Below are 14,778 nucleotides of genomic sequence, written 5' to 3'. Positions count from 1 at the left end.
AGCTAGATGGTCGCTTGTTTATCTTCAAGCCTTTAAGACAAGACCCCAGATGCTGTATCTTGATAGCTGGGCACCATCAGCTTTCTTCACCACATTTACTTATGCACCCACTTTGTCTTCAGCATGGTGTCGGGAAGCTGAGCGTCATGGAATGCCAGTTTAATAGAACAAAGTATTCTTGCATTGAGGGAGTGCTTGAGTGGAGGCCCAATGTCCATCTGCTACCTTAATACTAAACCTATAAATATATGCACATAGATCTAGATCCAGAATAGCCTTTTTATAGCCAACCATTTAAAAGCCATAATTACTTCCAAATAAGTTACTATGTAGGAACCTCGAAGGAGCCTCAGAGAGGGGTTACAATTGTAGACTCTGGAAGCAGACCCCTTAACCCTTCTGAGTCTTGGTTTCCTCGTGAATGAAATGAATACAGGCTGTAAAGGTCCACGGCCCTTTCTATTGTCCCCAAACCACAAACCCCTCTGGGGATGGGAATACGGGTTTTCACCCCTTAGCAGAGGATGCTGACCTGACTATTTGGTGGCGGCAGCTGGCTCGAATGGACACAGACCGTTCTCTTTCAGCCAGCCCGGCTCTCCGCGTGTGTGCTGCAGACAATTGTTTGCTGACGGGGCGCCGTCTGGATCCACTCGTCCTTTATTCGTGAAGGTTTTCTTGCATCTCCCTCCTAGGGCTTTGGATAAGACCTGGAGGACAAGCGCTTCGGCATGAGACCGACATGGGTTAATATGTGGAAGACGTCCAGTCGAGCCTGGTGCCTCTGTGAACGCCGTGCGTGTGTGTGGTTGCATTAGTAAGCCAAACAGGGCGGTATTTCCAGATATGCCTTGGCTGAACTGGAGAGGAGAGAACACGTGTCTTTCATGGCTTTTCAGATAGGAAGGTGCCCCCCGGCACCCCAACTTGATCTGGGGCATTGGCAGAACAACAAGAAAAGGACAAGTTCATCTGTTTCTGCAGCGCCTCTGTGGAGGAAGTCCTACCTCTGTCTCGTGGGTCCCTTTTGTTTTTGAAGCTTGCAGGAGTCCAGGACACTTGGAAGCCAGTCATTCCATCCATTTAACTTGAGTGCCAGGCTCACAGGAGGCGCTGCCAGGCACTATGCAGGTTGTGGTAGTTACATCATCTGGTGTCAATTTGGGACTTGCGAGGATGAAGAGTGAAGGGGCGGAGTCTCGTCTGTCAATCGGCTCATAGTCAATGAGGCCTCTGTGTGGGCAATGGCGTGCATGATTCCCACCAGCCACTCGACCCGATTGCTGGAATTAACCAGGGCGTGCTGGTCACCTCGGGCCATCTCTTTCCAACCCTGCATTTCTATGGCCCTCCATTTCTTCTCCCCTCGCCCTTGTCCAAGCCCTGGCTGACACTGGATGGCACACCGCTGATGGGCAGAGGCAGCCAGATCCACCATCATGTGGGGACAGGCACAGTCCCCAAGGAGCCCTGACCTTCACCAGACCCCCCCTCATCAGCAAGCCTCCTTGCTCCCCCTCAGGCAGGGCTAGGCCTGGGCTGGTGGCGCCGATCCTGTGAGCAGAGGCCTCGTGTTGCCAATGACAAGAGCTATAGATGGACGAAGCATGAAATCCTAAGGATGTGTGAACCCCAGGGCACCACTTCTGGAGACTGGACTCCTTGGTCCAGGGTCCTTTCAAAAAGCACTGAACTACCCCAGCCCCCTGGAGAGAAGGTTCCTGAATGGGTGGCGCATGTCCGCTGGGAGCCTCTTTGCCACGGGGGTGTGCCTCACCCTGGATGCCACGTGTTTCTATTGTGCGTTACCAACCACTTGACCCCACGGTCGAGTCTTCGTTCCTGTGTGTGCTTGCCACAGTGTGTGCGCGTGTGTGTGTGCGCATGCACGCCGGTTCCATCTTTCCTTCTGTCCCCACTGCAGTTCCCCAGGCAAGGCCTGCAGCAGACCCAGCAGCAGCAGCAGACGGCCGCGTTGGTGCGGCAGCTCCAGAAGCAGCTCTCGAGTAAGTCCTCCTGCCTGTCTGGGCCCAGTGGTCCCTGGGGAATGCAAAGCCAGGAAGCAGAGCCCCAGTAGGGGCTCCCTAAACGCTGCCATTTCCATCTTCGGCTTGGTCCGGGGAGCTTTGGTCTTGGTGTTGGCTTGGCTGAATGCTGCCTTTCCTGGAAAAGCCCCAGTCTGGGGCTTATAGTCTTCACTTGGACACAAGGAGGCCTAAGTCCTGATGCCGACTTGTTGACCGCTAGCTGGGCCATCGGGTTTCTGCATCCATGCAGGGCGGATGCAGAGCGGTGACCCCTCCTGGGTCTTGGATGATGTGGTTCTGAGGCACGGAGCTCAGCCGTGATGAAAGCAGGGGCAGGCGTCTGGCCATCTTGCCAGCCCCGCTCCGTGTGATTGGGGGGGGGGAGGGGTGTTCATCTTGGTTTTCTCCCCGACAATGTCTCTCAGACCCTGGTGACCTCAAGTAGTTCCCTCTGAGGCTTCCTTTCTTTTCCATTAAATCGTGTACATCAGTCATCCTTTACAAGTACCGTGTAAGAGCTGTCATCTTAACGAATGTAAAGTGTGATTGCGGTGTATTTGTGCCAGAGTTCATAGTCCGGCCAGAGAGAACCGAAGACTATAAGGCAAGGGAGCAAGGTGGTCATTTTAGAGCCTTTCTAGTGTTGGGGACTGTGTACCTAGTTTTGTTTTGTTTCTGGGGGGGAGTAGTGCCACTTTCTGTCTACCAGCGCTCAAGGTTGGTTTTTTAGTTTAGTTTTTAAAAAATTTTTTATGATCATCTACGGAGCACCTACTGGGATCCAGGCACGGTGACTCGCATGTTCAATTCACATCATTCTTAAGCCACTCTCTGAGGCTAGGTCTTATGCCCACGTTATAGGTGAGGAAACAACTCAAGAACAGAGATGAAATCCTTTGCCCAAGGCCACTCAGCTACCAAGTAAGGGGCAGAACTAGGACGTGAACTCAAACCATCTCTCTCCAGAGCACACCTCTTCATCACAGCGTGAATTCGCGAATTAAACGGAGCTGCCCACTGCACAGCCCCAGCCGGCTCCGCCACTACTTTCTACATTGGTGTTTGTGGCTGTAGCCCATGCAAATGGGGCTTCTGGTTTTGAATAGTACCCCCCAGGTTGTTCAACAAGTAACTCTGTCTAAGCCTATGTGGGTTTTTTTCCCTAACGCCTGATTATTTTGCTCCTGTGTGTACATGTGCATATGCATGTATGTGTGCACACACCCACCCTTGAATCAACACACAACACTCCCCCAGCACACACTTTTGCACATGCATATACACTCTTGCATAATTCTCATATACCTTATCACCCTTTGCCCCCCTCCCCCGCAAAATGACACAGTCCCAAGCTTAGATCGTCTGTCCTTCTGGTTCATCTATTCTGTCATTGTTAAACCACAATGGCTGGCTTGTTTCTAGAAACATTTTGAGAGCCCCGCAATTCTCTGAAGCATTTCAGCCTTTTGCTCGGAAGGACTGAGTTATTTCTCAGTTTAGAGGTGGAGACCGGGTGGGCCGTGGGTCGGAGCCTGATACAGCGTTGGGATGGATTCTACAGAAGGCATTCGGCGGCAGGATTTGGGCCCCATCACTAGGATCTCAGGGCTGGGGCTGTCCACCCTGGGCAGCCGGTTTCCCTACTCCTGAGGCTGGGACAAAGAGCAGTGACAAGAGGGTGACATGTTGCCGTGGAGAGGTTTTGCACCTGTCATTTTGTTTGCATGTTTTGTTTTTCTCACTAGGTAACCAGCCACAGCAAGGAGTGGCGCCGTATGGCCCCCCATCACACTTCTGAATGTGGAAGAGGAGGGTTTCGCGTTTGCACTGACAATGAGAAAAGGAAATTTACTGCGTTCGTCATCTTTCGCCACACCCCTTTCTTCTTTGATTTCTCAGACGCTTGCCTCTGTTGTTTTGTTTTTGTTTTGGTGTTTGTGCTACATTTCACACAGCCATTGTTTCAACGAAACAGGAAAGGAGAAGCTGGCGTGTGGGTCTGGTGCACCCAACTTCTAAGTCGGTTTCAGACAACGTGGAGCCGCCTGCCGGGCCCACTCCAAGCAGAGTTGGGGAGCAGACCTTTCGAAATTGGTGCTTTTCTGAGACTCCTACTTCACAGAACGCGCGAGGGACGGCGGCTGTCCCCTATCGATGTGTTCCCTCGGGACGGGAAAGTCGTGTCCCTTGTCTCGTTGATCCCTCTTTTGTAAGCTGTGCTGGACCAAGCTGCTGCTTAGAAAGGCATGTCACATCTTGATCGGGAAGTTGTCCCGTGTACTCTCTGTTCACTTCTGATGGTGACACGGAGAGTCCTTTGCATCACCTTCATTTGAAATGTTTGTAATTTCATGAGCACTTTATAAACTCTGTTCTTATTTAAGTGGGAGTTTTGTTTCCCCCCTCTGCTTTCCTTGTGATCTAAAGGGCGCTGAGACAGCTTGCTCCTTGGAAGTTCCTCCCGGCTTCTGTGAGCTCCCCTGAGGCCGAGGGACAGCCGATCACTCATTGTTGGGGTGGCAGGACCATAGGCCAGAATCTTTGTGAAGGCACAACTCGTTAGGTCCAGAGGCCCACGTGAGTCACAGAGGATTCGCTCCAGTCATTATTGCCAAATTTTGGCGCGCACACACGCAAAACAACAACAAAAAGGCTATTTAGTTTTGGGTCCCCCGAATCTTAATGCCAACTTGAGAAAAAGAGAAAAGAAAAAAAAAACACCTGACAACTGGCCCGAGATTCTACCGTGCTCAAACTTGCCATGGTTTCCAGAGAATCTGGCCCCAAAGTCCAGAAAGCTCTGGGTTCCCACACACGGTGTGTTTGCTGTTTATTTTGTATGGTAAGTATTTGCTATTTTGAATTTAGTTATTGTCGGTACCAGTCTTGGTTGTGTATTGCATATACTGTATTTATAAACTGGTGCAAAAAGCACAAGTAAAGTAAATTATACATCAAATTTATTATAAAGAAATAGTAACTATTTTAACTTTGTTTAAGTATGTGGTAATTTGCTCCTATAAGAGTAAAATTTAAAAATGCAGTAAATTATTATCAGTTTGTGTAACTTAAGAGTATTCCATATAATATTTTTTTAGATTTAGATGCATAAAATTTCGAATGTGAAAATTGCCGGGCATTTTAAAACATGTGGGGGGCATTTTCCCATGTTCTGTACTAACAATTCATTTTCTTTCGCCATATGATTTTACACATCCTGTGGTCAAGCATACTGTGAATAGAGTTGTCTATCATGAGCAAACCATGTAGTACATCGGTGGATCATTTCTTTTGCAAAACATTCTGTAAATAACTTAGACCTTCCTAGGCGAGTTACTCATTGCAAAGTTTGACGCAAGCAAACGACCTCAGATACATGTCCGCTTGCTTCCTGTGTGGCGCGATCCATGCGAAACTGCTATGTACACTGTGAAAATATTTTATACCAGCCTGCTGTGTTTACGTTGGGCTGGGGAAGATTTTGCCAAAACATTAAAGACCATGCTTTTTCGCTCCATGAACATGCTCTCACCTGCTTTCAGAAGCCCAGTCTTGACATTTGAACCGGTTTTGGACATCAGGTTTTTGGGGTTTGGAGGTTTGGTGTTTGCCTCTCTTCTCGGGGTTCACGAAGTTACTTTTCATCAAAGGACACATCCATAAAGTGACTGCATCGGCCAAACCACCCGAATGTCACAGTTGTGCCTACGCAGTCTTGCTCTGTCCTTTTTCTTTATTTCGTTATTTTCTGTCTGTCTGTCTTTTGCTTGCCTTTTAAAGAACTGCTGGTATTTGAAATGCCAGTTCTTGTTTTAAACGTCTGTTTTTGGAACTCAATATTGCAAACAGCAGTAATACTGTTTCAAGAATGAGTGTTATGACTACATAGCATTATTGTGCACTTTATATTTTACAGCAGTTAATTTATTAATCCTCTTGCACATGAAAGCAGTGGAGTATATTATCTAATATATATATATATATATATATATTCGTGTCTTTTTTTTTTAAGGTGAGAAAGCTAAGTAATGCTAAAGCCCTATACCTCCAAGATTCTATGGAAAGTTGAGGACCGGTTTTCCCCTATGACTTACTAAGAAAGCAACTAGAATTCTCACTTGTACTGTCATATTTTCCCCTATATATAGTTCTTGATCCTAAGGGACCTGATGTCCCCACACCTGCCCCCCAGCATAATAGTCGTTTCATGAAAAGGTTCACCAGTGAAAGTTCTATCAAGTCAGAACTTGGCAATTTGCTTGGCGAGATAGAAGCCACCCCCAGCTCCCTTTAACAAGAAGGCCTTGAATTCTAATGGAGGTGGGTATAGGAAGACAGGACACGCCTGTGCACCCTGAAGGCTCATGCCTGCTAGGGTTGTGTTTGTCATGTTGTCTGTTCCTTTTGGCTAGCAAGTGGAAGGAGACTGCTGCTGGAGCCTCCGGTAACCTGTGGTAGCTGCAAGACACCAACACCAGAGAGTGACTCCTAAGTAGGGCTAGCTGATGAAAACACACAGCTGAGACTGTGTTTTCTCTACAAAGATATCTAAGCAAGGCTAAGACTGCGATAAATCTTAAGACATTAGAAAAATCCTAGTCAGAATTTAAAAGATAAGCATCTCCCCCCACCCCCCATTAATTGGTTGAATTGAGCATTTTGTATAAATAAAGTGCATTCCAGGAAACCACCTTTTGCATAGGGCTGGACAGATTTTACACGCAGTGAAATTTGATTCCATGTCATAGACCGACCTACGTAGTTTCCCTTCCGGGAAGAGTGGTCACTTCATGAAGTCCTGGGGCCTCCTCAAACAGCTCTAAACCAGGGGTTCCTGACATCGATCTTGAGGTGACAGGAATTTCACCATATTTTTCAAACAAACGAACGGAACGTTAACTTGTTTTACGGGTGTCTTTGGACAATGACGTCATCAGCTCCCCTTTCACATTGTCTGATGTGCAGGTCCACGTGGAAACGTTAGGCTACATTCATTTGCACATGAGGTTCTGAGAGCATTTTTTTTCCATTCCCCACCGAGGACCATTTACAGTGGCGGGCGGGGGGAAGGTAAATCCCCACACCGGTTCAGCGGTTAGTACTCTCTCTAAACCGTGAAAGCTGCCCATCACCATGACCACCCCAGGACTGCACTTTCGCCCTTCACTGCCTGTGTTGTGAGATCCACACCTGCAACATGGACCGAAGGTGGACACGCCAGGCGGCTGGCACCAAAAGAAGCAGGTCTGTGCTGACTGGGCGTGCCTGGTGGTCAATCGTGTTTGCCCGGAATGTTCACTGTTCCGTGTTGGCAAAATAAAAGTGCCTTAAGTTACAGATTTGTTTTGAGGTCCACTAAAGAAAATCCGTATCCGCTCATCCCGCATTAATTTTTCCAAGTCTTTACCCCCTTTTTTTCTTTTTGCATGTCCACTGTCCATTGACTATTGTAAATGTATTCAAAGTCATTTACATGCCTCTGGCTGCCTTTGATTAAACTTCTTCCAAAAAATAAGCTCTGCCCCATGCTGGCTTTGTTCATCGCACAGGTTTTGGGTGTGACCCCGGGACTGGGTTCACAGTCAAATTACTCGGATGTGAGCTGTTGCGTAATCGCTCCCCAGGGGATTCTTGGCTCGGCACCTGTAAGTGCCGGAGTCTGAGGGTCGCGGGTGCTGAAGGACCAGGGTGCCCTGGGGGTGAAGCAGCTCGCTCCCATGTGCCCTCCCCTGGCCTGACAGCAGGGTGTAGCCGGGCATCTCCCACGTGACTTCTGGCTTGGGGACACCCAGGGCCACGCAGTGGAGCCGCACAGCCGCACCGGCCTTGGCGAGTACACGCTCGGGCGGGCGGCTTGTGATCCGGGGAGGGTAGGCCATGATGGTGACGGGCACCGTCACCCGAGCCTGGCCGACGCTGTTGCGAGCCTGGCACACGTAGCTGCCCCCGTGGTGGGCAGCTGCCTCTCTGATGAGCAGGGTGCCGTTTTCGTGCAGGATGTAGGGCCCGCTGGCCGATGGCCTGGAGACTAGCTGGCCACTGGGTAAAGCCCACTGAACGCTTGGTGGGGGGCTGCCAGCAGACACGCAGTGAAGCCACAGCGGTTCCCCCGCGACACCCTGGACCACCCCTCGGGCAGAGGTCAGAATGACCGGCTGCTGACCCACCTCTAGCACCACCAGCTTCTCAATGTAGCCCACCGCGTTCCTCGCCGCGCACCGGTACCTACCCGCGTCCTCGCGAGCGGTTTTGGGGATGATGAGCGAGCCGTTGTCAGCGATCCAGCCCTGCGGGGTCCGGGGTCCCTTGGAGAGGCTCGTGCCGTTCGGTAACATCCAGGTGACTCGGGGTGGCGGGTTCCCCTCGACCCAGCAGTCCAAAGCCGTGGCCCTCCCCAGCTGGGCCACCACCACCTGGTTGCGCGGGTTGCGGAACGTGGGTCTGCGCAGCATCTCCAGCACCTGCAGCCGCACCACCCACGTGCTCTCCCCGCCCGCGTTCCGGGCCACGCACACGAACTCGGCCGCGTCCGAGGGCCTCACGTTGCGGATCTCCAAGGTGCCGTTCCTGTGCACCGAGACCCTGCTCCCGTGGTAGGGGGCCTGGAGCACGAGGTTGTCGGGCATGAGCCACGTGATCTGCGGGGCCGGGGTCCCTTCGGCCCTGCAGTCGAAAGACTGCCTGGAATGTCTCACGGCCGTGGCTTCCATCACCGTCCTGGTGGTGCGCCCGCCGTTGATGCGCGGAGGCTCGGGGACCACATCCAGCCTGTACCTGGCTGTGTCGCCCCCGCCGGGATGGTGGGACACGCACACATAATCCCCAGCGTCGCGCAGCCCCACCTGGCCGATGGATAGAGAGCTGTTGGCATGGAAGGTGTACCTGTCGGTGGAGAACGAGATCATCTCGTTGGAAGGCAGGCGCCAGAATATTTGCACTCGGGGCTCCCCGGTGACCGCGCAGTCCAGGGTGGCCGTGTCCCCGGCATGGACTCTCCGGTGGATCTTGGACCCCTGCCTGATGCTGGGGGCAGCTGTCACGACCGTGAGGTGAACCTTCATTTGATCCTTCCCCACGGTGTTGTGCGCATAGCAGGTGTAATCGCCTTCCTGTGCCGCCCCTACACGGTTGAAGTATAAGGTCCCGTTGTCGAAAAGGGTGTAACCGTGAGCCCCGCGGCCACTGTCGTCCGCCTGCAGGGCGTTGGTCACCAAGGTCCCATCGGGCAAACTCCAGGTGATCTCGGGCACCGGGGAGCCAGAAGCCTTGCAGTCCACTTGGAAGTCCTTCCCCTGCTGCACTCGGGTTGTAGGATGCGGCTTGCGGTCGATCTTGGCCGGCTCGGGGCGCAGGCTGACGTGCATCCGGACCAGGTCGTCCCCGCGTGTGTTTCTGGCCACACACACGTAGTCCCCGCCGTCCCTCTCGGTCACGGAGTCAATGGACAAGGACCCGTTCGAGTAGACGTGAATTCGGCTGCCCATTCTAAGGAGAAAAGATGCCCGTTTGAATGTGTGATGCTTGGCAGAGAGGGGGTGGCGGGTGGGGGGGTCTTTACAAATATAATTAGCTTGGTGGACCTTGAATCTGGAATGGCAAACCTGCAGAATAGGTCCACGTTAGCGCATGCGCTAAACTGTACGCCAGTCTTTGGGGGAATGGTATTACAGGACCGAATGGGTAGAGTCTATTGCCAGCAAGGAGTGGGTCTCAGAAACTGCAAACCCACCACCGCTAAGCGAAGGCCAACGCACAGTAGGCCCCCTCTAGGGTAGGGAGGATGCCCCTTTGACTTTGCGAGACAAACTCTTGACCAAAGTGGGAAGCCTCTTCCTTCTCCCAAGGGGTAGCTGGTGGTTTAGAACCAGCATCACCACGATAGCCTCAAGCCTCCTACTTCTTAGGTGACCTTCGAATGAGCATCCATTCATTAGAGGAAGTCTCAATAAAAATAGTTTTATCTGAGGAATTTGAGAAATTCTGTGTGTGTGTGTGTGAATGGTGTTTTTCTAGACACGATGGCTTCTCTGGCCATTTTACAGGCGAGCTGGCGACAAACATGGATGAGGGAATCCCATTGCCTTTTCCTTAACCATTTTCCACGAACTTTTTGAGGCCCCCGGATCAAACGAATAAACTGGAAAAACCGTGTACTGTGGTGATTGTGTGTGAAGGGCAAAACCACTTTGACGTGGCAACACAATGGACCCACTTGCTGATCAGAAAATATGCCCGATAATACTGTTTACAATAGGTATTAATTACAGCATCAGCCTGTTAGGCAGACTCGTTCTACTTTGTTCTAAAGCAGTGGTTCTCAACCTTCCCATGCCTTGTCCCTTTCATACAGTTCCTCATGTTGGGGTGACCCCTCCCACAACCACAAAATTATTTTCGTTGCTACTGTTACCATGAAAAGGTCGTTTGACCCCCAAAGGGGTCACGACCCACAGGTTGAGAACCGCTGTTCTAAAGAGCGCTCACCCACTGGGCTGCTGACCACCGCCAGGGGTGGTTCTCCAGGAGAAAGAGGAGACACTTTGCTTGTGTGGAGATCGAAGTCTTGTCAACCCCAAGGGGCAGTTCTACTCCGTGCTGGGTGTGTGCTGTGAGCCTCGGTCAAGGCCAAAGGAGGACACTACAGAGGGCAGGAGAAGCCTGAGGCAGCATCTGCTGTCAGACTCCCTTCATGGACCTCCATCAGGCCCAAGGCGGGGGAGTCTTCTCCTCCCGAGTGAACAGGCAGGAGCCCTGGTGGTATAGTGGAAAACCCGTTGGACTGCCAACTGCCAGGTTAGCTGTTTGAAACCACTAGTTGCTCCACTGGAGAAAGACGGAAGCTTTCTACCGCTCCCCATAGAGTTACAGTCTTGGAAACCCACCAGGACAGTTCTAGCCGGTCCTGTGGGGGACCTAATGAGTCAGAATGGACTTGCTGGCAGGTTTCAGGGGCTGGCCTTTCAGAAGCAGTTGTGGTACCCCTGGGTGGACTTTGACCTCAGTTAACAGTCAAACACATTAGCAGTACTGTACGAACCACCCCGAAATTCCACAGGCGCCGTGTGCTTGTTAGGTACTCTCGGGTCAGTTGCGACTCACTAGAGACCCTATGTACAACAGAGCAAAACACCACCCCGACCCGCACCATCCTCAAAACTGCTCTGATGCTGCAGCCAGGGCACCAATCTCACCAAGGGCATGCCTTTTCTGCTACCCTTTCTCAAACTGGTGCTCGAGAGCGTGACATTACAACATGCGGCCACCAGGTGGCAGGTCTTGACCGATTAAAACAGAAGGGGGACATGAGCCTCAGGGAGAAGGCTTACTACCACGGTGGGTGTGAAGGTGGCGGAGGGCTGGGCAGTGTTTCGTTCTGCGGTACCTAGGACCACTGTGAACCAAGACGGATGCAAGGACGCCTAACCACAGCAAAGCCACATCTTCAGCTGTCCACAGCAGTGGAAATTAAACTGACCAAAAGGAGGTCAAGGCTACCCACAGCCAGAAATCCACGGCTACGTTTTTCTTCTGTTTTTGAGTGGCATCACCTCGGCAGGTAGGTGACACTGAAAAGCGTGTGCTGGGGGAGGGAAGGGGAAAAACAACGAGGAGCTGATACCAAGGGCTCAAGTAGAAAAGAAATGTTTTGAAAATAATGTTGGCAACCTAGGTACAACTGTGCTTGACACAATGGATTGTGGCTGGGTTGTGATAAGAGAGCTATAAGAGCCCCCAGTAAAATGATTTTTAAAAGCAAAGCAAAGTGTCGCATGCCTGCTAACACTCAGCTTCAAGTCCACTTTGATGCTCCAGGAAAACCTCGCAACGGGAAGTGTTCCGTCAAGTATTCTGAGAGGGCACGTATTCTTTTCCTTATTCCCCAAGGTGAGCTGGTAGATACATCTAATTGTGCTCATCCTGACAGAGGGATTCATTCGCTCGTCCATTCCCGTTGGCATAGAAACTGCCAGGCATTCACACGGGAGTCTTGAAGATCTGTACTTCCCATGATGCGGATGAAAGTGGATGTCTTAAAAGGTACCGTGGCTTCTCTCTGATGGGCACTGGCTCTTCTTGCCTGGACATCTCTAACAGCTAACCACGGGCTTGAAATGCAAAATGCCAAGCAGCCACCTTCTGCTGCTGCTAGTCTGTTCTGTCAAACACCCACCTCTGCTTCTCCCAGGCATGCTGGGTGCCTCTCCTGGCACTTTCCTAAGGCAAATATCCTGGCTCCGAAGGTATCGAGGGGAGCTCAGTTTTCTACCGAAGGTCCCAACTCAAGCTACTGACTTACAAGCCCGTTCTGTTCTGGCAAACCCCACTCTCCTTTTCGCTTATTCAACCAAGTCTCAGCTGAAGGCTGCCCTTCAGGCACACTGTCTTTATAAGAGCCCTATTGAGTTCTATCCAACTTGTACATCTATTTGGGGGGGGGGGCTAATATTTATATTTATTACCATGTTCATGGGTTCTTTTCCCTACATTCTTTCTTCAATGATATCAGGGTTTTTTTTAAATTAAATCATTTCATTGGGAGCTTGTACAACTCTTATCACAATCCACACATGCATCCACTGTGCAAGCACTTTTGAACATTTGTTTCCCTCGTCATTCTCCAAACATTGCCTACAAACACCAGAACTTCAGAAGGAATCGCCATACCACACCATCCTCACCCTTGCTCTTAGGTTTCAGCCCATGGGTGCAACTGCCGTCCTGGGCCTGCCGCACCAGGTGGCCAACCACACCAAAGGCACTGTCCAAGCATCACAAGTTTCACTAACTTCCTTTGCTTACAGAAACCTTGCTTCCATGGATCCAGGGCCAGTGCAATGAATTCCACTTCCCAGACTTTTTTTTAACTGCGCTACACTGGAGCCCCAGTGGCAGAGCTAACCAGTAATCTTAACCACCAGGTTGGCTGTTCAAACCCACCAGCCGCCCCAGGGAAGAAAGATGAAGTCGTCTACCCCAGGAAAGATGGACGACCCCAGAAACCCTACAGGGTTTGGACACCATGCCGTGGTCTTTGGTTTTACTCTTGGACACTCACTGGCCCTTGCAAGTCCTTCTTGTACCCAAACCAGACCTGTTGCCACCAAGTCTGTTTCCGCCCATGGGCACCCTACGGGGGCAGCGTAGAACCGCCCCACTGAGCTCCTCTGGACAGCTTTTCAAACTTGAGCACACATCGAAACCCCCTGTGGAATTTAACATACGGTGGGTTCCAGGCCCCCACTTGGAGAATTTCTGCTTTAACTGGCATGGTGCGTGGTGGCCCGGCCTCAGGACATATGACGGTTCCCAGGTGATTGTCCAGCAGCCAAGTCTGGAACCCTGCTCTGAAACTTGACCCCGCGGGCGGGGTCCTGGCTCCAGCATCAGGACCCCCTGGGGCCTTCTTCAAGGGAGGCTTCCCGCTGGCTTGTTTCCCGTTAGACCCGCCCCCTGGGAATTCACAGAGCTCCCCCGGGGTCCAGAACCAGAGCCTATGTGTTCAAGAGACAAGGTATCTGTAAGACAACCTGGAGCTGCCTTTGTGCTGCAGACCGGGTTCCCCGGCCTGGGACGGAGCCACATCTGTCACTCGCTCCCTGGTCTTGATGAGCAAGGTCCCAGTGCAGAGAAAAGACAATTGCACCCTCCAAGGTATGGCCGGAACTTTAAATGGGGAGTCTCAGAGGGACCATTAAGAACCCCAAGGGCGGCCTTTTGGAGGATGGCAAACAGATGTTCATAAACTAAAAGGGGGTTGCTTATTGGTGGCATTGTCAACTTAGATTAGCATTGCTATGATGTAAGTATCTTTGGGGGGGGGGCATCTAAAATAAATTCAAACTTCTAAAGCTGAGACAAGTGACTAGTAAGGGCCCCTGATTTGGGGTTGTCTGTTTGTTTTTATTGCAGTACAAGTGCCTTTGTTCTTCCAGTTGAAATATCTAAAACATGTAAGAATGGGCTTGCTTTTCTGAGTAACTTTATACACTCTGCCTCCCCCGACCTCCTACATCCTGAACAATCTTTCTATGCTTTAATGGTTTCCCCGAACAAAATATAAACAACTTGCCAGATATCCTTTCAGGACAGACTTCACGGGCATCGATGGTAGGCGCTCACTCATTCTGGGGTACTAATGTGTTTCAGAACGCCTTCCAGACTTGCCTGGATTCACTTTGTAAGACTCTACCCAAAAGGTTTTCCTAAGTCCCGAACAAAGATTTCCATGTTCTAAAATCTCCTTGCACACTGAATGGTTTCAACCTTGTCTTATCAACCTACACGTTAAACCTGTTACTCACCCACAAGTGTCATGTGATCTACATGTCCTGCACTTGTTTCTGCATGTGTACAGGGGAAATACAAATGATCATCACACTGCAGAGTATAATGAGAATCACACCTGTGGCCTGTGGAATTAAACACATTAACTTCAGGAATCAGTCAACCTTCAATGTGAAGAGCATGCTTACAGTAGCATGAAGGCCAAACTAGAACATGCTATTGTTGTGAAAATGAAGTTTCCTAACGAATAAATAAAATTTTGAAAAGATTTGATGCCTGAGATAGTTAAGGTTTATTGTGCCAACTGGCCGATAACCACATGTGGGATTCATTGAAGGGTGGAGAGATAAATGACTCAGTGAGCCTCGCCTTTCTAGTTCTGGGGTCTCTTGCTCTCTGATGGTTGGACCAGGGTGTAGCTTCCTTAGCCAGTTCCCTGCTTCAGCTGGCAAGGCTTACTTCCTGT

At 50.8% G+C, this 14,778-nt stretch overlaps 2 protein-coding genes across 2 annotated transcripts in view; one reads left to right on the top strand and one right to left on the bottom strand.

Annotated features, from left to right (window-relative positions):
- Window positions 1–7,542, top strand: part of MED12L (mediator complex subunit 12L) — a 370,846-nt gene extending 363,304 nt beyond the window's left edge. Inside the window, exons 42-43 of the mRNA XM_045294999.1 lie at window positions 1,925–2,006; window positions 3,773–7,542. Coding sequence (XP_045150934.1) covers window positions 1,925–2,006; window positions 3,773–3,825 — 135 coding nt within the window. The 3' untranslated portion in view covers window positions 3,826–7,542. The remainder of the gene's footprint in view (window positions 1–1,924; window positions 2,007–3,772) is intronic.
- A 67-nt stretch (window positions 7,543–7,609) lies between these two features.
- IGSF10 (immunoglobulin superfamily member 10) overlaps window positions 7,610–14,778 on the bottom strand; it is a 32,025-nt gene continuing 24,856 nt past the window's right edge. The window contains exon 6 of the mRNA XM_004708646.1: window positions 7,610–9,512. Within this exon, the coding sequence (XP_004708703.1) occupies window positions 7,610–9,512 (1,903 nt within the window). The remainder of the gene's footprint in view (window positions 9,513–14,778) is intronic.

The sequence above is a fragment of the Echinops telfairi genome, unplaced genomic scaffold, assembly GCF_000313985.2.
Source record: "Echinops telfairi isolate 266 unplaced genomic scaffold, ASM31398v2 ScPeMD7_4225;HRSCAF=4972, whole genome shotgun sequence".
Taxonomy (NCBI): Eukaryota; Metazoa; Chordata; class Mammalia; order Afrosoricida; family Tenrecidae; genus Echinops; species Echinops telfairi.
Note: the sequence above shows the minus strand (reverse complement) of the source record. Positions and strands in the feature narration are given on the sequence as shown.